The following is a 27,118-nucleotide window of genomic DNA, read 5'->3' as shown; positions in this document are numbered from 1 at the left end:
TGCTATCTGTAGGTGGTGTTGGCTGAGCAGCCGTCAGCCGTCTAAGACGAGACCAGTAGGCTTTCAAACTAAATTGACGGAAAGCGCTTTCGTTTCTTTCACGCAATCAGTGTTTTTATTCTATTATTGTATTAGTTATAAGGACGCTGCAACACCAAGCACAATTGACACAGATTAGTTTACATGATTTTATCATTTATATTTTGTTGAAAAAGCCGTCCGCCTCCAGCACGGCGTGGGTAATTTTAAAGCAAAACTAGCGGTTCCTTTCCGAGATAAAGCTAAGTTATCTTGCGGAAATTACGAAAATGGGCCGACGACCTCAGAGCGCTGCATGCGAGGAAAGATAAATGCCATCTTCACGTTTGGATTTTAAAGCGAAGCTCCCTTTGCGAACAACCCTGGCGGCCTGTCCTGAGCGTGGCTGCTGGGTGCTGTCTTGCCGAATAGTTCACACGTTAACAAAAAAAAAATTATTTGCTCGCTTCATTTTTTTTTTTGTTAACGTGTGAACTATTCGGCAAGACAGCACCCAGCAGCCACGCTCAGGACAGGCCGCCAGGGTTGTTCGCAAAGGGAGATTTGCTCGCTTCATGGGAAGGAAGAAGAAGTCGACTAGTGCGGACGCTTTGACATCGGCTCCAGCTTTCATCAATGTTTTCGAGTGGGTCTCCCTGCGCAACCGGGCGAGTTATGCCTTAATCGACGTGGCACGTCAAGAGGACTCTGCCGATACCGGATTTTCGTCGGTGGGAGGACATTTTGCCGTTCTGCGAGTGTTTGAAACACGGCGAGGGTAGGCTTAGGCCTACTCCCGCGCATGTGGGACTTTGAATCCAGGATGGACGTTGTGGAAGGAGAAGAGATTACGCAAGAAGAGGCATGCGACGCGGGATGGAAGGTGGCGTACGGCCGCCGGCCCGGCAGGCGCAGGGAAGAATTTTCTTCGGGTCAAGACGGTGGAAATACAAGTGGCAGACGGAGGGACGGCGGCCGCACCGCCACACCACGCGACGCGATAGGACGCGTCACGGCTGCTTCCAGGCTGCCTCGACTGCCGAGGGACACTTTTCGCATTATTGTCAGACCACGCGACGGCCTGAATGTCAACAAGGTCAGTAAAATACGCTTTGAGCAAGCCTTGGCCATGGCGGCATCCTTGGCTCCGGCCGCAATCGAAGAGGACACGATGTGTCCCAATGGAGTGCAGAACATTTTTGTCGTGTGTACTCCTCACGAGAAAAACGCGGACGCGTACGCCCGAGTGCAGCAAATCAGGCTCGGTGAAGGCACGTTTGGGGTGGCGGCGTACCTGGCCCCACCCGAGAATACGTGTAGAGGAGTCATAAGAGGAGTCGACGTGGAAGTCAGCGAGGCTCAACTCAGAGCGAGAATTGTAAATTATCGGAATCCGGGCGCTTTGGAGGCCAGGCGGATCAAGAACACTACAGCGGTGGTGGTACTTTTCGAGGGAATGAGGGTGCCCAACTACGTGGCATGCGGCGCGAGCATGTTTCGCTGCACGCTGTACCGACGCCACACGGAAGTCTGCTACGGTTGCGGAGGACTGGGACACCGGGCTGACGTGTGTCCCAACCCTGGAAGCAAGTGGTGTCGCACCTGCGGCAAACGATCGCCGGCGGAAGATCACCAGTGCGATCCGCAATGCACTTTGTGCGGTGGCCCGCACCCCACAGCGGCCAAAGAGTGTAGGGACAAATTTCAAGTTCCATATATTGTCAGAAGAAGACGGCGGCAGCGGCGTCGACGCGCCGAGCAGCTGAAGCTGGGAACCGACGTCATCACGGCGGGCGGCAGGAGCCGCTGGCGTACGCCAGCTGTGCAGGAGCTCAGCACCGAAAGAAGCCGCTCTCGCACGCCAGCTGCGCAGAAGCGCGGTGCAATCAGGCAGCGCTCCAGATCAAGAGGGCGCTCGGTGTCCAGCGTGCGGATCCAGGAGGAGCCTACCTGGGCAGATTGTGTCAAAGGGAAGAAGAAGAAGGAGCTACAGAGACCCACGGAGGTAACGCGGTCGGCTTCGCCAGAGCATGGTAGTAGGTCGCACGTGGACGCATTACTTAAGGAAGTTAAGGAGCTTAGAGAGGAGGTACGCCGACTCAAAGCCGCCAAGGCAAACCCAAAGTCCTTTGAAATAGAGGCGTGCGACCAGACGCCACAGGTAGTCGAACATATACCCCGCGTAGGGCTCACTAAAGCAAAGCGCAAGGCCCCCCTTCCTAACGACGAGAGCGACTCGGAAACGTCTGAGGGAGAGGTCCAGCAAAGAAAGATGTTGGAGGAACTACTTAGGATAAGTAGAGAAAATCAGGAAAGCGTAAAGCTTTTGGTCCAAAGAGTGACCGTACTAGAAAAAAGGCGGCGATTAAGGCCAAAGCCAAGGTCCGAGCGCAAAGCAAGGCAGTGAATCACTCCGAGGTTGCTCCGGTTGTGGAGCAAGGTATGTTGTTGTAGCATCATGGCGGGCGATCACAAAGAGCTCGTAATATGGCAGTGGAACTGCGCTAGTTTTCAAAGGCGCAAGGCTCCGCTACGGCAATTTTTGGCGAATGAGGTGGAAAAACCGCAGATTTTGTTATTACAGGAAACACTATGTGACGACCCTACCCTTTCTGGCTTCAACACTGTGTCGGTCAGGAACGAGGGAGGCAGAGGACTAGCTACGATGATAAAAAAAAATCTAGCCTTTATTGAACATCCAATCCAGTCTGGACGGGGTAAGATGGAGGCCCTTTTCGTGGAGGTTATACCGCACGGGCGTCTCAAGCAGAGCGTCTTTGTGCTTAATGTCTATAGCCCGCCGTCGGACCAGAGACAGACGTTTAACTCCCTGCTTAGGAAGGCGACTTCGATAGCCAAACACTCTGATAGTTGCTGGGGACTTTAACGCCCCTCATAATGCATGGGGCTACGTCAGACGGACTGTAAAAGGAGAGAACCTGGCGAGGATCCTGGATGATCTTGCGTTTTCGGTAATCACGGACCCAGGGTTCCCCACTAGGCTGGGCACGTCAGTTGCGCGAGACACAACGCCTGATTTGGCCTGTGTAAGGAACGTAGGTAATGTAACGTGGGCCAATAAGCAGGAGAACCTGGGCAGTGACCACTTCATAGTAGCGGTAACATTGACGGTGGAAGCCCGACCGGCCAGGGTATTTCGAGTCACGGACTGGGAGGAGTTCAGGAAACTTAGGAAGGAGCGAACGAGCACATTTTCCTCGTTTGACGAGGCTATCGAATCGCTAACAGAGGACGTCGAGAGGGCTACTAAGGTAGTACAAACAGAAGCGGAGGTCCCAAGAATGGATCCGCACCTAGCGCATCTGTTGGAGGCGAAATCGTCAATTCTGATGAGGTGGAAAACACAAAGGTTAAATCGTAGGCTGAGGAAAAAAGTTGCGGAGCTTAATAGAGAGATTGAGAGATATTGTGCGGAGCTCAATAGGCTACAATGGGACGAGGTCTGCGCGGCAGTAGACGGGTCCATGCGCTCAGGAGGGAAGTGGAACCTCCTCAAGCACCTCCTGGGTGACGCGCAGACAAAGCATAATCAAAGGCAAACACTTAGTAAAGTCGTACACCGGCACAAACAGGAGGGAGGTACTGAAGAGTCACTTTTGAATGCGATCGCGGATAGATACCTTCCCATAGGGCCGACGCAGGAAGAGGATTATCCGCAGATCGAGTGCGCGACGGTAGAGGAACTGGACGCGCCTTTCACAGAATCAGAGATCAGGGCGGTGATCTACAATTTAAACAGCAGATCGGCTCCGGGTCCGGATAAAGTTTCTAACAGGCTATTACGAAACCTGGACGATAAAGCAGTGGAACTACTTACTAAGGAGGTCAACAGGGTATGGGAGACAGGACAGGTGCCTGACGGATGGAGGTCGGCTATAGTGACACTCATCCCTAAACCAGGAAAACCTCTTCATTTGGACAACATGAGGCCAATATCACTAACCTCGTGCATAGGCAAGGTAGCGGAGCACGCGATCTTGAACAGGGTTTCCGGGTACATAGAGCGCAAAGACCTCTTCCCACATAATATGGTTGGTTTTCGGCCCGGCCTATCGACGCAGGAGGTTATGCTAATGCTAAGGAAGCAAATCTTTGATAGCGGCACCCGGGACGTGAGAGGGATTCTCGCCCTGGATCTCACTAAGGCGTTCGACACAGTGCTTCATAGATACATTCTGCAAGCCACGGCCGGGATAGGCCTGGGAGTCAAATTCCAAGCCTTCGTCAGGTCCTTTCTCATGAATAGAACTGCTACTATTCAGGTGGGGCAGATTCGGTCGAGCGTGTACGAATTGGGAGCTCGGGGTACCCCTCAGGGATCAGTCATCTCGCCACTGCTCTTCAATATAGTCATGAAGGGTCTATCAGATAGGCTGGGCGGCCTCCAGGGCATAGATCACGCACTTTACGCAGATGACATCACGCTCTGGTGCCCAAGGGGCTCCCTAGCTGAAATGGAGCAAGCTCTACAAGCGGCCTTGGACGAGACGGAGGCTTACCTCGCGGACACGGGTCTCAAGCTGTCTACGAGTAAATCGGAGCTGTTGCTTTACAGACCCGCAAGGCAAGGGGTTCGGGGTCTGACACCCCTCAACCAGCTACCCGTGGCATTATACGCGAATAATGGGCAGAAAATTCGCAGAGTCGACTCAGTTAAGATCCTAGGCCTGCTCATAGACGCGAGGGGCTGTAATGCCAGAACAATTACCCACGTTACAGCCAAAACAGAGAATATGTTGCGGCTAATTGCTAGGGTGTCCAACCGAAAGAAGGGGTTAGGTGAAGACAACCTCCTTCGGATGTACAACGCGTTCCTCATGAGCCATATTAACTATGTGGCGTCGGCTCTAGTGTGGACAAAAACGGAAAAGACCAAATTAAATACACTCATGCGCAAGAGCATCAAGAAAGTGCTAGGCTTGCCTATTGCCACGAGCTCCGACAGGCTAGATCAACTCGGCATGCACAATAGCATAGACGAGATCATAGAGGCACAGGTCACTGCCCAGGTGGTTAGGCTATCGTCGACCCAAGCTGGCAGGCGAATTCTCGACGAGGTTGGCATGGCTCCTAGGATAATGGAGGACCGGCGTATAACATTGACACGAGAAACGAGGGCAACCTACCTGGTGAGGCCCTTCCCGCGGAACGTACATCCTCAGCATAACGAGGGTAGACGTAAAGCCCGTGCGCGAGCCATATTGAAGAAAGTTAGAGATGACAGAGACTCCGCGCTCTTTGTCGATGCGGCGCAGTACGGGAACAGGAGAGTGTTCGCGCTGTCGGTTGTAGACGGGCGGGGGGTGCTTCGGTCCTCGGCCTCGGTCAGAGCGGCCACCGCGAGTATAGCAGAGCAAATTGCGGTTGCGCTGGCCTTGTGTGATACAGAGCGTTCCTACATTTACACCGACTCGAGAGACGCAATCAGAGCTTTCGAGTCGGGTAACCTCGCACGAGAAGCGGCCTCTATTTTAGAGAAAAGGGCTTACCCCGGTTTTCATTATATCACGTGGTTCCCCGCACACGTGGGGACGAACGTTCTCGAGGGATTCCCTAACCTCAACGAGCTTGCCCACGACCGTGCGCGAGAACTCACGCGCCGCGACGGTCTGGAGGCTCCGGAGGGGCAGGAAGGGCCTCAGCAGAACGATCCACTCCTCACATTTAATGAAATCACTAAACATTACCAACTTGGTCGGAGAATTTATCCTCTGCCTCACCCGAAGCTCAGTAGAGGTCAGTCAGCTACACTTAGAATGCTGCAGACGGGATCTTTCCCGTCGCGGGGATTCCTCAGTAGGATGTACTCGGATGTGGACCCTAGTTGTCCCGACTGCACTGAAACCTTTTGCTCATTGGCTCACATGCTCTGGCGATGTCCCGCGTTGCCTAACGACTTCCTCTCCAGCGAAGCCGAATGGGAGGAGGCCATCAGAAGCACGGTACTCCGAAAGCAAGCCCAGGCTATCCAGAGGGCCCAGGAAAGAGCGGAGCGTCACGGCGTTCTGTCCTTTACGTGGGCGCGGCCAGCGGCTACAATGGCCTCCCGTTAGGAGGTCCTGGTAGCTCCTCAGGATTAAATAAAGTTCGTTGTCTGTCTGTCTGTCTGCTCGCTTCATGGTGGGATCGAAGCCAGGTCTGACCAGCATAGCAGCCCGGTTCGCTGACCATCAGTCCACGATCGCTTTTCGGTTTTCCTTTATTGTATTACGCCACAATCGCGCGTACGCTTCTCTCGCGCCAATCAGATGATTGAGATGATCGCCGCGTGGGTCACATTGCGCCGCAGGAGTGCGTGACGGCACATGCGCGCGTGCCAGTTTCCTTTGCGCCAAAGACGCAGGAAGGGCAAATTTGTAACACTCGATTAATCACTTCACGAAAGCTTCGCTTCGCATTGATGCCAAGACGTGCGTTGGACCTGCAAAATATTTTTCTCGTTTCGTTTTCTGCGAGCTTATTATTATTGTTCAGAGCAAAAATTAATTTTACCAGTGATTGTGTTAGGACGTTGAGCTTTCCCCTAACTTCTTATTCCTATCGTTCCTTTCTGCTTTCATGCTATCTATCTATCTATCTATCTATCTATCTATCTATCTATCTATCTATCTATCTATCTATCTATCGCGCACACATACATACGCACGCACACTCACAAATAAGAACACAAAATTTGAGCTTGGACGCTGCTGTTTGTTTAAGCTTGGTCTCCCAGCAACAGAAGGCTGGCGCCGTGTTTCCTTTTCTTCTCTCGCTTTGTATTCCCGTCAGAAGCTTGACAGCGTCGCGCACACGTGCGCGCAACTTGAAAGATTGGTGTTACGCAACCACGGGCATCGAAATGCGCTCACGAAGAGCGGATTGCGCAAGCTCCTGTTTATACGACTCCCGCTCTTTTTCCGAGAGTGCGCAAATGCTGTTTAGGCTTCCAGGTAAACCATGCTTGCTCCGTGGCACACTGCGCGTGACATTGTTTTAAAAGCCTCACAAGACCGCGCTCTGGCACTTGAGATGCTGCGCTATTTCTCGGTCGAGACTAAACAGAAGCCTGCGGAAGCGTTCTAGTTGCCGCGGTATTCGTTCTTGTTTTTTCTTTGTTTGCCTACTGTACTGCCTACCTTGGTGTTACGTTTCCATCAGCCGTGATGAAGGGGCAGCCAAGTTCCCGGTAGAATGACGTTTATTGACCCACGCTTATTGGCTCTTGACTCGGACGTAAAAGACTGCCGCTAGCAAGCGGCGCTCGGCTTTTAACCATTTGCGGCACGTGCGCACTTGGCAGAGTGCCTTTATCAGTGGCGTGCCGTCACACGCAGCACTTATCTTTTAAGATGCAACAACCGAAATGCACGCCAAATTAACTGACTGTAAGGCGGCATTTGAGAAATCGCTCCCGAAAAAAAAAGCATAAACGCTGACTTCAGGAGAAAATGATAATTTTTTCAAGTTGTTCAACGGAGTGTATTCAAATTGGAGTTACCCTTGCTCTCGATTACAAATTACTGGAGCCGTTGGACCTAGCTGAACACCATTGTACAACCAGTCCACTAGTTGTGCGAGAAGGCGTTTAGCACATATAAACTCTAACGCATACGCTTACATGAAATGCATGACGTTCCGATGAATTCGAAATGAGCCCATAACGAGCACAACGTGCATAGTGAGTAAGAGTTTATTTTTCTAGAAGATAGAGAAGAAAACAATTATTTGTTGGGACCTTTAGTCCGCGTTGCTGTTACATATACAATAACAGGTGATTATGAGTAAACGGATGTTCACGTGCGCGGCGTAGTCCCTTGAAAGAAGGCGATTTCTACATTCGCGTATTACAAGAACGCGCAGTGTAAAAGGTGAAAGCGCCCTTCATTTCTATCCTATAGGACTCCGGTCGACTGCCTGCTCCTTACTTGCAATTTTCCGTTGAAATTTATTCTCGTTTTCGAGGCTCAAAGCAATAGCAGCATCTAATTTCTCGTAATCTTGTCCCAAATGAACGTTACAGCTTGCAGAGTTTTACACCCCAAAGATGCAAAGTGAGGACGGGTGGACGATGTTAGCGGGAGGCTCCGGATTAATTTCGACCGACTTGCATAAAAGACTAAGAGCAAGCGTTTGTTCTTCATTCCAATTATCACTGGAATGCGGCCATATCTGCCGAAAATATAACCCACGATTGCGCAAGACGCCATATATCCACTGGGCCCGGGCCACGAGTCTATATGAACCTTGCACAAGTGCGCTCACACATTCGGTAACTTGAAATATTATTCTTTCCACGCGACAGAGAGAGAGAGGGAGATGCAAATGAGAGGAAGGCAGGGAGGTTAACCAGATTTCAAACGCGACAGGTGTAAAAGTTACTAATGAGGCCAGTAAGTTGATTCGGTTCGCAAACATTGTTCTTTAAGGAGGAGGAAAGGAGAAAGGGGGTAGATGGGTTACTTATATAAGCGCACACTTTCTCTCTGCATCAGCGTGGGCTCGTGAGTTTAGCTTTAAAGGTATAGCTTCTGAATGCCATTGTAAAGGTAATCAGAAAAAAGGATAGGGTATGGGGCGACGAGCCGCCACGGGATACGGCAGCCTGCTGTGGCCGGCTGCTTTATTGATATGATACACTGTAATCGATGATACGGTCATGAGGCGGTGATGCTGTAATCAATGACACGATCACCTCGTTGCACTGCGGGGCAACTCGGCGATCATATATGGGGCTAGCAAGCATTTCTGAAAATGACTTTGCTGTGACCGCTTACTTGGGCCCGAGTATGTGGCAGCGACGATGCAAGGCCCCTTAGGGGTCGCCACAGGAACACTACACTAGTGAACAATATCACTTCCCGCCGCGGAGCTTCAGTATCTATGTGGTTGCACTGTTGCGCACGAGGTCGTGGCTTCGATCCTCACCGCGGCGGCCTCTTTCCGATGGAGGCGGAATGTAAAAGCGCACGCGTACCGTGCATTGGATTAACGTTAGAGAACCGCATATGGTTGAAAGTAATCCAGAGTTCACTACGGCGTCCCTCATAACCCACTGGGCAGTTTAGGGACGTTAAACCGCGCAATTTAATTTAATTAAACAGCATCACGAGAGATACCGTATACTGACGTGAGCGAGGCTCAATTGGTAAGCTTGTAGCGACCGTCAGTCACTATAAGTTGTCCCCCGTTTATGGGACATTGAGCTACCTCGCCTGGCGTCCACGTGGGGGTCATTGCCCTCTGCTCTTTCTTGGAAGTTAGGGGGCTGCCCGACAAAGGCTGCCCGACAGGGGCGCCACCACAGTCACTCGGCAAACCTGACTTTACTGTCAAATTAAGCCAGTCGACTCTCCATTCTCAAGTTGTCAAAACGTGTAGTACTTGCTTCCGCTAAACCGAGCTTCCAACAAGCTGCCTATCTGATTTGACATATGCTGCCGCTATCGCTATTAAGGACCTCATCTTTAGATCTTTCCTCGCTAAAAGAGCAGGCGTGTGATTCTACTTTCTTGACCACCGAAAGTTCGCGAGACGTTCGTCTCGAGTCCCTTACAATGACACGCCGCCCTCCTTCCGCAGGGATTCCTGAGGATATACAAGCTCTTCTTCCCCCAGGGAGACCCTTCTAAGTTTACTTCGCTCATTTTCCGGGTCTTCGACGAGAACAAGGTAAGAGGCATTCAGCTACGAAAGCTGCCAACATTTCCAACATCAAAACAAATGAATAAATCTAGAAGTAACTGCTGTGTTACCCCTTCATTACACAAGCAACCTAACTAAAAGATGACTTCGCCTGCCCACAGCATAACACTGCTTTCTTCCCTACTCCCAATATTTTTTTTTCTGTGTTTGGTTTCAGGAGGATAATTGGAAGAATGTCGTTCCCGCTTTAGTGCTTATGCTGACGGTTTGCAACTGACCCCTGGTGCCTTAGTAGCTCTTCGCAGCAGCCTAGTCATGTGTCGAGGCTTACAATATCTACATACAGAATATGAAGCTCTGTAATAGGGGTCAAAGTCAGTCTATATACAGGTTGCTAAGCTTTTAAACATACGGTGGTGCATTTTCAGAGGAAGCACCATCTTGATGGCCACTCTGCGGAGCAAGTCATATGATATTTTGCATTCTAACTGAAGAATTTGTAAAGATTAGCCCGAGTCATAAAGCTAAGAAAAAAATTACCAGCTCTCCCATAATCGAGAGTAGATGTAAGCATGAAATGGCAACCGGCAAAGGAGATTTGTTGGAGATGATGCTAGCCACAATCTTAAAAATTTGGAGGACGCTTAAGATTCGCCTTTAAAAGTGGAACGCGATAGCATATATTCAAAGATTCACGACTACTTTTCACGCTTCCCGGCAATGGCAGTTTATGTAACCGTAATGTTTAGTGGGAAACGCTGGCGGCGAACGATATGCACAAGGGCGAGCTTTCTGGTAGGAAAATGGCCTCTGGCGTGGGCTGATCTCCTATTATTGTTTCGCACTTTTATTAGTTCCGTCTGAAAAGATGTAATATAAAAGATATGTGCTGTCAGTCTTCCTTTTTATTATATTTGTAATTGTGGGCTGTCATTCTCAACATTACGAGGAATGACTTTGTAAAGAAGGAAAGACAAGGTATGAGCAACTTGCGATAGAAGAGTGATTGGGTATGTGTGGTTAGGAATGATTTTTGGCGGAGATGGTCGACGCTGCACGCGGGAAACCGACGCCGTAGTTTCTGCCACCAGGGTGCCCATAACTCTATCACGTTGAAAGATTGCTAATACTTTGCCCTCAGCGTGAGATTAAACTAAACCGTGGCTGATTTCTCCATTTTCTTTTCTTTTTTTGTCATGGCGTAGAGCAAGTAGTAAGGGTGAATTCCGATTGAAGCGAATGGTCTGGGATGGTTTTGGCACTGCAATGTTGTTACGCAATCACGGTAACCTGCTACAGTAGACGACGCGCTTGCGCAGGTGGCCTAACGTTGCGCTTGCCACGCGAACGATGAGCAAAACTAGAACAAGGTAAAAGCGAGGGCCAACGTTTTGACAAGTGGACTTGTCTTTTTCAAGGCGACATATGCTTTCCTCGGCACAGTATATACAGGTGGTCCCACATAACTTCAGCCAAAGTTTAAAAATTACAGGCACTCTGGACGCGAGTTGAACCGAATGCATAATGTTGGCACTGGCCTCGAGTTACTGAGGCTATTTATTTTTATTTTCCCCTTAACTAACAGATTGGGTAAGTTTAAATAATCAATTCGCAAAGTTGTAGAGCACCTTGCGAAGCCTCTCAACAAATTGTTTCCAACACGATATATCTCAGGTGGTCCTTTCTTCCGAGTTCCAAAGAAAGCACGCGAAATAAAAAAAAAGTACCACGTGACTGGGCGATTGTGCACTGTTATTTTGCTGCTCTCAAGCGTGCGATGGATGAACAAGGTCGGCTGCAGCAAGACTGGCCCGCGACAGGGCGTTATGTCTGGTGTAGGTATCTGGGCATGTGACTTTTATTGCATGATGGCGCAAATGCTGGCCAAGCAGTGCCTAAGCAATAAAGCGTCTAATGAGACGAAAGAGAACAAGAGCATAGCTGTGGTTTTTTTATGCTTGAAATGGGAAAGAGCTGGCAGCCTGCCGACAGAGTGTAATGGGGTTGGGTAAGCAGGCGCCGTTAGGGCCGGAATGATTTCCCAGTGACCTTCAATCCAAAAAGCGCCCTTTGATTATAATGCGGGGTCGAAGAGGTCCCCATCCGTTGCAATGTACATTTGGCATTTCATAGGCACATTTTCCGAGGCGTTCTTGATCATGGTATCAGGGATGGAGTTGCAGACTTGTCTTTTTTCTTTTAGGTTCTCTGATATTGCGGTTCGTGTCCGGTATACTTGATCCTTGACGTAGCCCCAAAGAAAGAAATCGAGGGGAGTTAAATCTGGTGACCGTGCCGGCAAAGCAATGGACCCACGCCGTCCAATCCACTGCTGCGCGAATACTTCACGCAGCCATTTGCAAGCTTTGCTGCTGCCGTGCGCGGGAGCACCATCATGCTGATACCAAATATCATTGATCCTAGCCAATGGAACTTCGCAAAGAAAATCCTCAAGCGCCCCATCAAGGATGTCGTTGACCTATCTTTCGCTTGTAAGCGTGTTATCAAAAAACTCGGGGCCAGTGATAGTGCCACCATAAATTCCACACCACACATTAATCGACCACTGATATTGGTGACGTGTCTTCAAAACCCAGTGAGAGTTTTCGTCGCTCCAATAGTGAGTGTTGTGGATGTTCACTTGGACATTACGTGAGAATGTAGCTTCAAGGTCCACAGTATTTTGTTGACAAAGCCAGGGTCCTCTTCCGTCTTGATCATAATCCAGTTGGCAACGTCCTTTCGATTTTGGAAATCGCGGGGCTCCAACATCTGGCGCAGCTGCACGTGGTACGGATGAAGTTGCCTCTTAAGTACTCTCCACACTGAAGACGTTGACACTCCAGCTGAAGAAAACTTCTGAAGAAAACTTTGACAGAATATCTGTCTCCACGTCCTCGCCCAGGATTGAAGATTTATGTCGTTTCTTCGTAAAAGTCCCAGTCTGTCTCAGCGTTTCATATGCACGCACAATCTTCATTGAGCTCGGACGCGCACCTGGATACCAGCGTTGAAATAGCTCAACTGCGCGCCTTCTATGTCCACTTGACGCACCTAGACCAAAACCATATCCGCTCGTTCCTCATTGGAGTAAGCCATGTCTGCTGCTCAACGTTGGTCATCAGCCAAATAGCGTTGCTGTGGAGAACACGCAGGGATACGGGCGCCTGAGGAGCACTGGATATATTGCAGTTCGCTGGGATTGGTTCAAACGAGGTACATAAGGTATGATCTACATCCGGTAAGCTGAAACAGCCTGCGGGCGCACTTCCTCAGGGACTGACGCGCCGGTCACGGTGCACAAGTGTGAAGCCAGACGCGGCCACCTGATGCTGCGACCACGATGCGATGCGCACGTGCGGGGTGCGAGACCAAAAAAGAACGTCTGGCAGACAGTAAGTGTGAGAAGGACAGCAGACGGGGCCAGTGCGAAGATACATCATCTGAAGAAGACATGCGTAATGTTCCTTGAACATAGCCAATGTTTATTTTACCATCAGTTAGCTTTGTCCGCGTGTGATTTATCCGCTGTTATTCGAGCCCTAAGGTTGAAAGTTGTAGCAACATCGTTCAATTCGAAAACTACTACAAGACCATTTGTATACAAAGGTAGAATTGTAGCAGCCGTCATCGCCTTCCATCGTTGCCACGTGCTTCGCCATTTCCTTCTTTCAAGAAGAATCAAAAAGCTGCTTTCGTCTTTTCTTTTTCGTGGCCTTATACGCTTTATCGCTTCGGCATCGCTCGGCCAGCAGCATGCATTTGCGCCGTCATGCAATAAAAGCCGCATGCCCAGATACGGATGGATGGACGTTATGAGCGTCCCCTTTGAAACGAGGCGGTGGGTTGCGCCACCAAGCTTTTGCTATTATACTACCTAATGTCCTACCTAGGTTAAACAATAAAAAAAACACGCGATGAACACCCACAACCAAATTTTCTGATCGCCTATTGCGAACTGTGCTTTTGTACGTCTCCGTTTTTTGCCGTTTCCCTACTTTTCTTCCACCAATCCTCCAATCGCCTCTTACTAATCCCTATTGCGGACATATTTACTTTTCCACTGCTCTCGCTGAACCCCAAGGGCTTCAAGGAGGCCAGTGGTGCCTAAATAGACTGCTGGGTAGACGTCTTCACATTCAAATAAAACATGCTCCGCAGTTTCCCCAGCTTTACCACAGCAAGCACATGCTTCTTCTTTCTTCTTATATCTCGCTTTATCGGTGCGTGTTCTAAGGCATCCCGATCTCGCTTCGAAAAGTAATGAGCTTCCCTTTGAGTTATCATAAATTGTTTCTTTCGTGATTTCGTTTCTTCCTCTTAAGTAGTAAGTCATGGCAGGTTTCTTTTCCATTGCCGCCACCCATGAGATTATTTCAGCCTCTCTGACTTTGCGCTTGACGTTCTTTGTTGCTGTGTTGCCCACCCTACAGGTCGCATACTTGCTGGTAAGCTTCCTAGTTCTCTTCCTCCACTGTGAATCAATGTTTTTCCTGCACAGATACCTCAACACTCTCCCAGCCCATTTACTTTCTACCATATTCCTCAGTCGTTCTGCATACTCAATTTTACTGCGAGCTTCCCTCACTTCAAAACTAGTCCAGCCCATATCACCCTGCACAGCTTCATTTGTAGTCTTCCCGTGCGCGCCCAATGCGAGGCGACCCACTGACTTTTGGTTCCCATCGAGTCCTGATTGTACCCCTGATTTAAATCAAACAACCGCATTTCCAAAAATTAAGTCCTGGAACCATTACACATTTCCACATACCTCGGAGCACCCCGTACCTATCGTATACCCATAGCGCTCTGTGCTTCATTATGGCTGCATTTACGTTCCCCTTCACTGCTATTGTTTTTTCCTGTGTTTACATATATCTATTGCCTTCGTTTATCCATATACCAAGGCATATGGATAAACCAAGAATATGGATACCAATGTATATGGAGATTCTGTTACCCGAGGTATTTCCTTGCCCTGTATCGCCACTGTCTGTTCACTGTTTTCATTGAATACCATAACACCTGATTTTCTGACACTAAATTTCAAACCTAAATTGTTGCCTTCCTGTCCACAGATATTAGCCAGACGTTGCAAATCACTTTGCTTGTTAGCTAGCAACACAATGTCGTCCGCATAAAATAAACCTGGAAGCTGCTGCTCTACTACTGTACCCGCCTGTTTGTATGAGAGATTAAAGCCGATATTACTTCCTTCTAGCGGGGCTGCGGGTATGAGCCATGGTCTGAGCTGACGTTCTCACATCGGCTCCGGATTTTATGACCAATTTTGCAGTGCTAATTATTTTTTACCGCGGTATAACTATTACCACTGTGTCTGTGCGAGTGCGGGCCATCAACCGGTACCGGTGGCTACCAAAAGGTACGATTTTTCGCCACTTTCCCGGGACTTTCCGTGGAGGCCGGCGCCGTTCCACTAAGCCTAATTGAACAGCTTGGATCTGCCCATAGCCAGGCCCAACCTCTGCGAGGAAAGGCCGTCGTCTTCGGGCGGCGGCTATACAAACATGTCGACCGAGATGGAGACGTCCATTGTTCGGGACCCGGCGAATTCCGGCGTTAGCCAGATGTGTGTTGCAATTCAAGGGGAAGAAATTTCTTCCGAGGAATTCAACGACGATGCAGACTGGTCGCACGTAGGCCGGCGTATAAGGACCTTGGCCGGCCAGGGGACTGCCGCTCGCCAGTCAAGACCTACGACGAAGAAGTTTGCCAGGAACGTGAAAGCTTCGGTGACGAGGGCAGCAAGGATGCTGGACGCTCTACCGAGGGAGGAGACCAAGGTGATAGTGCGGCCTCGGGGAGGCCTTAACATCGCGAGGACTCAGACCGCCACCGTGGCACCAGCCATCATGACGGCGGCGAACGTATCAAGGGAGGACGGAGCAGCGGACACCTTCTGCCCCAACTTGCAACAAAATATCATGGTGGTGAGTACCCCCGACGATATACGTGCTTCACGTTACGCCGAGATAAAATCGATCTGCATTGGTGGCAAGGAACACGTGGTTGGCGCATATCAAACCGCGCCATATGGCACCGTTAAAGGTATTATTAGAGGTATCCCAATAGAGGACTCCACGGCCGCAATCGACCGGAACATTGTTAACTCGAGAAATCCCTTGGCACTTGGCGCGAAGAGGATTGGTAGCTCGACCACAGTCATCGTGGCTTTCAAGGGCCTGAAGGTCCCGAATTACGTGTGCTACGGTCCCGTTCTCACCAAGTGCAGCCTATATCGAAAACAATTCGATGTATGTAAGCAGTGCGGAAAGGTGGGCCACCGCCGCGACGTTTGTCCAAACCCTCACGTAAGGGCTTGCTTTGCTTGCGGGACCGTTGACCCCAAGGAAGCCCATAGTTGTACCCCCACTTGCAGATTGTGCGGAGGGCCGCATCTGACCGGTGACAAGGTTTGCAAGAATAGGTTCAAGGTCCCATACGTAGTTACAAGGAGACAATGGGAGCGCAAGATGGCCGAACAACAAGCGCAGCAGCAACAACGAGCATCTCTCAGAGCTGCGGAATTTCCATCGCTGATGTCAGCAACCGCAACACCTGCCGGCCCAGCTGGTCGCCGAGCGTCACGTTCCGTCTCGAAGCGCAGGGCCAGCGAGAGTAGACAGCGTAGCCTTAGCCGTAAGCGATCGCAGTCACGTGACCGCGTGAGCTGGGCCGATGCAGCAAGGCACGGTGCCAAGAAAGCGCAGGGGGGTGCCACCACCACCACCACCTCCAATACCGCAACGACCACCGCAACGACCAAGACAATTAGCACCAGCAAGACCGTCGATGGCAACAACAACAGCAAGACAAGGGAAGACGAGGCGATGAGGACGTTGAAGGAAGCCAACGAGGCACTCAGGCGCAAAAACAACGAGCTCGAGACGAAAGTCAGTAGGCAAGAGGCCACTATTAGCAAGATGGCAAACGAGATCATGGAAATCAAGAAGCTTCTGACGACCCGTTCCACCAATAACGAAACGCCCCAAGCGGTATCATGTGAACCAACACCCAGCATCAGCAGCGCTGTACCATCAAAATCCGCTGAGAAGGAACCGGCACCCAAGAGACGAGCGATCGAGAACCTGAAGGAGCGCAAGCTCAACGACCGGGTGGACAACCTGAAAGACAAGGTCGACCAAATCGAGGAACACCTCGACGGGCTCGAAGATTATATTAAGACAACGTTCACCACGATGATTAACGACAGGTTCGCCGCCATCGAGCGGACGTGTCAGCAGTTAACGCACGCAATACAGCAAATAACGCGGCAGTACAATCAGCAACAATCATGGCCGCTACAGCAATAGCAACAACTACAGCAGTGAAGGGTCTCGTGACCTGGCACTGGAACTGTAACGGTTTCGCTAGCAAGAAGGCAGTCTTGCAGCAACACATAACACAAGTAGCAAGCAAGCCTGATATAATCATGATACAAGAGACTCGCACTGATGCAGTGTCGCTACCCGGTTATCGGGTATACGCCAAGTCTCCAAAGGTCAGCGGCGGTAGAGGGATATGCACATTGGTTCGCAAGGGACTCACCTTCATTGAGCACGAGTTGCACAATAGTAAAATTGAATACACTCTCATCGAGGTCGTTACGGGCAAGAAACAAAAGAACAGCACCTTTCTACTTAACGTCTACAGTAGCCCTTCACACTAGAAGCAAAAATTCAAGACGCTCCTTCACAGAGCCAGCACCGTGGCGGGGACTCACAGGCTCATCGCCTGCGGGGACTTCAACGCGGCACACCCGGCATGGGGATATAATAAGCAATTGGCCAAGGGGCGAGACCTGTTCCAAGACACATTAGACCTGGGCTTCTCCCTCATCACAGACCCGACAGATCCTACAAGGATTGGGAACTCTGTGTCCAGGGATACGACGCCGGACCTTACGTTCGTGAAGAACGACGAGAAGGGGAATATCTACTGGCGCAACACGGGGTCAGAGCTCGGCAGCGACCACTACATCGTAGAGGTCATCATACCGGAAGAGGTCAAGGCCTCGGAGGACACCGGAAAACATAATTTTACGGATTGGGATGCCTTCCGAAGCCTTCTCCCAACGGAGATGGATGAAATCGAGAACATAGAAGAGTGGTCCGCCCACATGGCGGGGAAGGTCAAGGAGGCGACCAAAATCATAGAAACGGATGAGCAGGTCGACAAGGTTGACAGCCGCCTCGCGCACTTATTCGAAGCAAAGCAATCTATCCTAAACAGGTGGAAGAAGCAGCGACTAAATCAGCGCCTAAGGAAGAAGGTAGCGGAGCTGAATCGCGCCATCGAAGTTCATTGTCGGCTGCTCTGCACGCAACAATGGAACGAAATCTGTAATGCTGCGGACGGGCAGATGCATTGCGGCAAAACCTGGAACTTGATGCGGCATCTGCTCGACGAGACTAAAACAAAATCCCACCAACGCGACCGCCTCGCAAAGATCATTCACAGAGCAGTCAAGGAAAACGGGGAAACCGAAGTAATCAGACGCACAAACAGCAAGTACCTTCCGGTTACACCCACGGAAGGGCATCCTGACTACGGCGGTCAAGCTAACGAGAAGCTCGACCGCGATATCAGCGTCGAGGAGGTGCGAGCGGCCCTGCACGAACTAAACAGCAAGTCGGCGGCCGGCCCGGATCACATCTCGAACAGAGCGCTCAAGAACCTCAGCGATGTGGCCATCGAAAACCTCACCGGTTACTACAACAAGTGCTGGAGTGCGGGGTCACTGCCCCAGCAGTGGAAGACTGCCAAGACCATACTCATCCCCAAACCAGGCAAGCCGCCGAACACGGACAACCTACGGCCCATCTCGCTCACGTCCTGCGTGGGCAAGGTGTTGGAGCACGTCCTCATGTGTAGGTGGCAGGATTACCTGAAGGAGTCGGGACTATACCCCACCACGATCATCGGGTTTCGGCGTTCCCTCGGCACCCAAGACGCGATGATTCTGTTGAAGAAAGATATCATTGACGATGACACCCTAACGAAAGACAACAAGGCCATTCTGGGGCTGGACCTGCAGAGCGCCTTCGACAAGGTGAAGCACTCTGCGATCCTAGCCCAGGTGTCCAGACTCAACATGGGCGCAAGAACGTACAATTACATCAAGGACTTTCTGACGGGGCGGACTACCGAGCTCTGCGCCGGCGATCTACGGCTCCAAGAGAAGAGGCTCGGCAGTGTCGGGACCCCCCAAGGCTCGGTCATCTCGCCGTTCTTATTCAACCTCGTTATGATCGGGGTGGCCAAGCGACTCTCTCGCGTCGAGAGCGTCCGGCACACCATCTACGCCGATGACATCACGCTGTGGGTTCCGGGAGGCAGCGATGGTCACATTGAGAGCACGCTGCAAGAAGCCGTCGACGCGATTGAGGACCAGCTGAATGGTTCCGGTTTGATCTGCTCACCGAGCAAGTCAGAACTGCTGGTGTCATCACCGAAGTACGTCAGACGTAAGAAGAGCGAAGCGAGGGATTACGAGGCCATCAAGATCGTGACGAGGAACGGCCACGTGATCCCGGAGGTTGACAAAATCCGGGTGCTCGGCATGATTATAGACAAGCGACGGGGCAACGGTGAGACTATTTCCCGCCTTACAGCCAAGATTACCAACGCCATACGTCTCATCAGACGGGTTGCCAACCGCAAGGCCGGGATGAAGGAGGAAAGCTTGATTCGGCTTGTGCACTCCTTCGTAATCAGCCACGTCACCTACGTTGCAGCCTTCCACAACTGGATGCAATGTGAAAGGAATAAAATCAACGCCCTGATACGCCGAGCTTACAAGGCGGCGCTCGGACTATTCGAGTGTACGAACACCAACAAGCTCCTGAGCCTGGGGGTACACAATACCCTCGACGAAATTGCGGAAGCGCAACGGACCGCCCAGCTGGAGCGGCTCTCTATGACCGAAGCCGGCAGGCGCATACTTCAATACTTGGGCTTCACGCCCGGAGCGAAAGCGGCGAGTAGCGACGTTTCTGTCCCGGACGGAACCCGGCGCCGGATTCGGGTGGACCTCATCCCGAGAAACATGAACCCGGAGTATAACAAGGAGAGAAGAGCGGCGAGGGCCAAGGCCCTCATCGACTTTCACGCCAAGGACGAGCACGCAAGGTTCGTGGATGCGGCAGAATACCAGGGAGACTGCGCGGCGTTCGTAGCTACCGTCATCGAGGCGTCGTCCGGCGCGACGAGGGCAGCGGCGAGCTTACGGGTCCGCGAGGCTTGTCAGGCGGAGGAGGTGGCCATTTCCCTGGCCATTGCCGACCCCGGGTGCCAGACGGTGTTGTGCGATTCGCGAAGTGCAGTGCGGAATTATGCACGAGGTCGCGGGATCGAATCCCGGCCACGGCGGCCGCATTTCGATGGGGGCGAAATGCGAAAACACCCGTGTGCTTAGATTTAGGTGCACGTTAAAGAACCCCAGGTGGTCAAAATTTCCGGAGTCCTCCACTACGGCGTGCCTCATAATCAGAAAGTGGTTTTGGCACGTAAAACCCCAAATATTATTATTATTAGTGCGGAATTATGCAAAGGGTAAAGTGTGTGGTGAGGCTGTGCGCGTTCTGTGCTCGGCTGACCTGAAACGACAGAATCGGTATGTTAGAATCAAGTGGTTCCCGGCGCACGCGGGCAACGATGCGCCCGAGAAGCACGATAACCACAACGAGACGGCACACGCAGTGGCGCGAGCGCTAACCAACCGCGCCGCTGCAACCGACCGTCCAACGTGGTGTAGTGCCAAGGACCGCATGACGACGTTCAATGAACTTACACAGTTCCACCGCCTGGCTCGAAGGACTTTCCCACCCCCGCACCCGGGGCTGAGCCGAGCGGAGGCGGTGCTGTTCAGACAATTGCAAACTGGTTCTTTACCCACCCCAGTGTTAATGACTCATCTATACCCTAAATTATATGTGAGTGATGTGTGCCGCGTGTGCCAGCGGGAGAGGGCCACCCTGACGCACATCCTATGGGATTGCACCAAGTTCCCCAATGAGGCTTCGACAAGTACAACGATTCCGCCGCGACTCGCGGCTGCGGCAGAATGCTACGACCACGAAAGTCAAACCTGGGCCGTCCAGCAGGTCTCGGCGGCTCTTGAAAGACAAAGGCCGAGCGAAACCGACGGAACGTTGCCCCTCAGGGCGACCGACCGCGGGAGTAACACGCGCTGGAGTTGAGTAGAGACCACCCGCTGAGAAGACGTCAGGGCCCGCGTCCCGGCGCCATTTAGTCATGGTGTCGTTCTGCAGGCGACTGCATGAAGTTGTCTCTCTCTCTCCTTCTAGCGCCCTCTCCATCCTCACCATGTACATCATAAACAGCAGCGGGGATAAAGAGCACCCCTGCCTCAGTCCCTTGTTGATATGAACTTTCTCCTCGCTCCTCATCCCCTCCCATTCAACGCAAACGGTATTTTCTAGGTAAATCTCCCTCAAAAGTTGTAGACAATCGTCACTTAAGCCTTCCCCTTCCAGAATATCCCACAAAATGTTGCGGTCTACGTTGTCATAGGCTCCTGCAATGTCCAAAAAGGCCACATATAACGGTCTGTTTTCTACTTTTGATATTATGCGAAGCATATTACTAGAACTCAACCCAGCTCCTCTGGCGCTGCGGTGTCGCCTTCAATACCACGTGATACCGTGACGTCACGACAGAGGAAAAACGGGGCTCCAACTCCCGCCGTCGCTCGCGGCGTCGCCTTCAAGGCTGACCACGTGACACCGTGACGTCACGACAGAGGAGAAACGGGGCTCCAACTCGCGCCGTCGCGGCGGTATATAAGCAGCTGCGCTTGTTTCTAGGTGGCTTTGGCTCAACTCTTGCAAGATGGGCTGGGTGGGAGTCGAACCAGGGTCTCCGGAATGTGAGGCGGAGACGCTACCACTGAGCCACGAGTACGATGCTTCAAAGCGGTACAAAAGCGCCTCTAGTGATTGCGGTGTTGCCTTAGAAACGAGCTGTTTCTAAGGCTCAGGCGTGCGTCGCTTGCTCAGGCGCACATTTCGTTGCCGCGCCGAACGCTGCGTTGCTCGACGCTCACCGCGTCCAATGCGGGGCGCGTAGTCGCTGCGCCGTAGCCCATTGTCTTACACCCCTTGGCGGGTCGACGGGAACGCTGTCGCGTTCCACTCTTGAAGGCGAAGCAGAGTAACGCATGAGTTATTTCTTCGTCTAGCCGAACCAAATATAGCCAAGCAACAGCAGTTCACCAGGCTAAACAGTGGTTCAACAACTAAAATAAAGGCTAGTATGCTTCGCATCCTGGGCTTAACCTTAGCTAAGCCACAGCCATTTTTTCAATACACTGAGTAAGAACAAATAAGTTATCATCTAAGCGCCTACCTATTCTGAAGCCATGCTGAAGTTCTCCCAAAATTCCATTGTTCTCTGCCCATGCTTGAAGCTTTAATTTGATTGCCTGCATTGCTACCCTGTATATTACCGATGTAATGGTCAACGGTCTATGCGAGTGAATTCGATCTTTCTGCCTTTTACCTTAATAAATTAAATTCATTCTACTTTATCGCCAACTGCCTGGTATTCATCTATCTTTTAAAGTTTTTTCCACGGCTTTCACCAGAGCTTCCTTACTTTTTGGTCCTAGTTCATTAATCAGCCTAACGGGAACCTCATCTAGCCCCGTGGCTGTGCGCTTAGGAATTTTCTCTTCCGCTTTCTTCCAGTTGAAATTTGTCAGCACCAGCTGCTTTTCCACCTGGGTCTCTTTCATGCTCTTTTTTTCTTCAAATACAACTTCGTCATTGCCTTGGAAAGATTCGGCTGTTATTTTTTGGACGTAATTTATTGCCGCTTCTCCTTCCAGTCTGTTTTCATCCTCGTCTGGGATATGTTGTTGTATTGTTGTTGACTTCCTGCCTAATACTTTTATGTGGTTCCAAAATATTCTAGGTGCGGCCTTCTTTTTCTCGCGTATTCCTGACAACCAACGTTCATTTTAACCTTTTAATTTTGCTTGCACCAGTATTTGAACCGTTGACTTTTTCTCCCGGTATATTTCCCATTTACTGGTTACTTCATCCTGCGGCAACTGCGCCTTCTTTGCCTGCCTGTGCTCTCGGGATGCTTTCTGTCGTTCGGCGATCGCTTCTCGTATCTTCCTGTTCCACCAGCTTTTCGGTTTACTTTTCCTTTTCCAGCGAATATGTTGTTTCTCTTTCCGTATTTCTGTCGTTATTACATTTAGAATCTACACCTACACCAGGCATAACGCCCTCTTGCGGGCCACTCTCGCTGCAGCTGACCTTGTTCAATCATCGCACGCTTGAGAGCAGCACAATAACAGTGCGCAAGCGCCCCGTCGTGTGGTATTTTTTCATATTTCGTGGTCTTTCTTTGGAACGCGGAAAAAAGGACCACGTGAGATACATCGTGTTGGAAACAATTTATTGACAGGCTTCTCAAGGTGCTTTACAACTTGCCGTATTGATTAATTAAAGATAACTGATCCTTTAGTTAAGGTTAAAATAAAAACATAGCCTGAGTAACAAGAGGCCAGTGCCAACATTATGCACTCGGTTCAACTCGCGTCCGCAGTGCCTTTCGTATTTAAAACATTGGCTCAAGTTGTGTGGGGCAACCTGTATAGGTGCCCATTTATATATACTGTGCCAAGGAAAGCATATGTCGCCTTGGAACATACAATTCCACTTGTCGAAACGTTGGCTCCCGCTTTTGTTCTCGTTTTGCTCATCATCTTGAATTTGCATCTCCCGCCTTCCCCATGTTGTCACGGGAACGTATCACGTATCACGTAACGCTAAATCTCACCATTGTCACATACAATTTTAGACGGCAATGAAGGCAAGCAAAATGCGTACAAGTAATAGCACTTCTGAAATCGCATGCGTGTTAGCTTAAGCTGGCTAAGAGATAACATAAACGTGTTATTTACAACAGCGAAATGAGACAAATTACGGCACTAAGTGTTAAATTTGACTGCATTTTTCGCTTTTCTCTTCCGTGTTCGGGCAAGTTCGAAACTGTGGCACGTGTAAGCTACGCTGATTTAGTATCTGTTCGAAGAAACAGGAAGCGCTGTCAAACGGGAGCGGTTCTTTGCAGTACGTTCCAGCTGGCGTGGTCCGCAGCCAGTCTCTTGGTTCCTTCACGCGTCTTTGTACGGGAATGCATTTGCGTATATGGTGTTATTTGGGCCTATGAAATTATTTAGCATACAAGAATGGAATTAATGCCGCGTACGGAGGCCTCAGGAGAGCACCTGAGAGGATAATAAAGCCGCCGTTGCAGGATCTCCAGGGCACCCAAGGGGCAGAGGGAGGGTGGAGGAAGAGGTGGAAATAAAGAGAGAAGGCAGGGACGTTAACCAGAAATGCGTCTGGTTGGCTACCCTACTCTGGGGGAGGGGAACGAGGGAATAGAAAGATAAGAGGGAGGGAGGGGGAGGGAAAGCCGCGGTGAGCTCGCACACGCACGCGGAGAGCCTGAACGAGGCAACGGCGTTCACGTATCACGGAGGATGGAAAGCCTCGACCAGTCTGGGCTCTAGCTGTAATGTCTCCGATGCTCCTTTGGTGTCCTGGATGCGCAGCGAAATTATAGTAAATAAGGTATCTCGAAGCCTCGCTTCTCCATATAGGGTGGTGACACGTCTTATTTCCCCGCCGTATTGTGTCGGAACAGGTAAAGGCGCGCTGCGACGGACAGCGGGAATTTAGGTTATGGGCTCGCTGACAGTGCAAAAAAAAATTCTAATTTCAATAGTTTGTACGACTACGTGCATTGAAATATTTACATCTTACCCTAGAGATGGAGGTTGAACACACAGTACCGCAACATTAGAATAAGTTTCGAGTCCAGCAGATAACTAGTCGCTTTTGCCGCGCTTTCGCTTATACTATCAAATTTGTTTCAAGCACAAAGTTAATGCATATGGCGTACATTAAATGTTTTAGAGGTTCTCCTTCAAAAAGGCTTATGCAACTTATGACCGTAGAACTTTAGCTGCGTCATGCCGTCGAAGGATATAGGACAGAACGAGGTGAATAAATAGGGCAGGGTTACCAATAGCGGAAGGTACTGTGTGTTTGTGAAGGCACAACTCGTGCGTGTGAAAGATGAGAACGATAACAATCACGCGTATGGCGTGAACTAGTCTGGCATCAGCAACGAGACACTAGCTGCGTATTAAAGAAGCTCGAGGTCGCAGTTTCGATCGCGGCCGTGGCTGCCGAATTTCATGCGGGGGCAAAATGCGAAAACCCTCGTGCACTTATGTGAACGTTAAAAAAAAAAACCAGGTAGTCAAAATTATTTCCAAGTCCCTGACAACACATAATAATAAGATCGTGGTGTTGGCTCGTAAAACCGCAGAATTTATTCTCTTTAATAAGTGAAAAGCGAAACTACTATAATTGTAGAGCCTAAAAATTTTGCAGAAAGACATATTCGCTGTAGTTCTGTTATGAATGAATTCATAGGGTGAGCACCGCAATTTGACAAAGAGAAACATAGTTACACATCTCACTAAAAGAAAGGGAATATTTATTCCCATAATATACGGGGCGATCTCTTCTAGGTTTTTCGGAATCTGTAAAAATCGACTGTTGAAGATGGCATAATTTTAGTCATTAACATGGATTACTCATATAGGCGGACATTACTTGAACGAGAAATCAGAACATACATTCCGTTAATTAAATATCGCGAATTAACGTAATAATTATTTTATGGCACATATTGCAATTTACGAATTGTAGCGGTGAGATCGCAAGGCGTATCCACTTTCAATGCTTTTCCAGAATGACTACAGGAGGCCATGCACACAAACTCGTCAGCAATGACAATGCAAAGCTCAAGTTTATGCGCTTGTTATAAACATCAAGATAGGTCAGTTCAAGTTTACACCTGCTGCTTTTTTACTTTCATATTCCACCTCCCTCCTTACATCTAACTGGCACAATCAGTGTGAGTATAAATGCTGAGCCGGAACAAGACAAAGCTCCCCAAGAACATTTTCCTGACATTTGGATGCCCAGTGCACGGGATTGTTGGAAATTGCAGATCGAGTTTGAGCAGGCTTCTCATCACCTTGATTAAATTATTTATACGGCAAGCGCCTAGTACATCAGAAAATTTCCTGATGACCGTTTCACACCAAGACACAAATTTAGACATCATGACTTAGATGAACAAGGTTGCTGTTGGCTTTTCGCTACGGTGTGGGTGGCGGCGAAATGTAAGACATGGGTGTCGTTTTTTCCGTTCAGCTGGTGTACAAAGGTGCGCAGAAAACGAGAATGACGGAATATTTTCAGCCATAAAATTGTCAAGCACTTTTCCTCTCACGCCGCGAGTCCGAAAAGTCAACTTTGAGAACGCGTGCACAGCATCGTTGAAACAACAAACATGATGCGACACGACCGCGCTGCACTGACCAATGCACGCGCTCGTACGGCCGCTCGAACAGCTGCGACAGAATGTGGCGGGGGGCGGCGCTGACATTGAGGCACCATAATACTAAATAATCACACATTGTTTACTTTCACTGGCATCTTGATTTGTGCGCGGCGCGAGAAAAAGGAAGAGGCCCGACGGCTGGAACGTCCTGCAAACAACCGTTCCCCCGAAAAACTCTGCCGGGCTATAAACGCAGTAACACGCGGATGGAAGCTCCGCCCCTGTTTTTTCGCCATAGAATTTTGTCCGCTAATATAATGGCGGTGGTAAGCGGCAGACAGCAGTACGCAGCGCTACTAACGCCATACATCGCCTTTCACAACTTGCGCCGTCGCAATAGTAAGGGGGGCCAGCAAAGAATTTTAGAATAGCGTATGCCAGCTAACGTAAATGCCTTACGTGTGCGTAAAGAAGCTGCGTTCTCCTCACTGCGCGTGATATGTACGTTATCGTGTTTCTGTGGCTTACGTACGCAATTTTAACGTACATCGAGCTTATCCCTTATGTACGCTAAGAAATAGCATTGTCAAAAATAGCGGCAACCGCGGTTTCTGCTTCAGTACGGATTGTTGAGAACGCTGCGCCTTCCATATACTATTGGTCGCCAATAAATGGTGTATTAAGCCTCTCCTTCCTCTATACTCTCCGGAATCAGACATTATGAGGGGCCAGACCACCCCATTCCTAAGACCATCCGGTCCTTTGTTAACGCATCGAAGCTTCACGCTACTCCAAAAGTGTCGGTTTCCGTCGACATCTAGTGTCATCTGCGCAAGCTTGTATGGGTCAGTGAAATGAAAACAGCACATGTGTAACAAAAGAGCGAAAGATGACGCTATTAGCCTGTACGCTGGCAGATATGTCCCTAACAGTGCTCCAGCTGTCCACTAGGCGGCAGCATTTCGCAGGTGCAAAGACATCGGCACAGGAACAGTATAAGAATGGCCGCCCCGCTTGCAACTTGCACCAG

General features: G+C 50.2%; 2 protein-coding genes across 2 annotated transcripts in view; both read left to right on the top strand.

The window, feature by feature from the left end:
• Positions 1 to 27,118, top strand: part of LOC142581575 (frequenin-2-like) — a 331,934-nt gene that overhangs the window by 260,788 nt on the left and 44,028 nt on the right. Inside the window, exon 4 of the mRNA XM_075691218.1 lies at positions 9,601 to 9,690. Within this exon, the coding sequence (XP_075547333.1) occupies positions 9,601 to 9,690 (90 nt within the window). The remainder of the gene's footprint in view (positions 1 to 9,600; positions 9,691 to 27,118) is intronic.
• LOC142574127 (uncharacterized) overlaps positions 15,435 to 27,118 on the top strand; it is a 40,889-nt gene continuing 29,205 nt past the window's right edge. Inside the window, exon 1 of the mRNA XM_075683285.1 lies at positions 15,435 to 16,225. Coding sequence (XP_075539400.1) covers positions 15,435 to 16,225 — 791 coding nt within the window. The remainder of the gene's footprint in view (positions 16,226 to 27,118) is intronic.

This window comes from Dermacentor variabilis, chromosome 1 (genome assembly GCF_050947875.1).
Source record: "Dermacentor variabilis isolate Ectoservices chromosome 1, ASM5094787v1, whole genome shotgun sequence".
Taxonomy (NCBI): Eukaryota; Metazoa; Arthropoda; class Arachnida; order Ixodida; family Ixodidae; genus Dermacentor; species Dermacentor variabilis.
The sequence above is the reverse complement of the archived record's forward strand: the minus strand, read 5'-3'. Positions and strand labels throughout refer to the sequence as shown.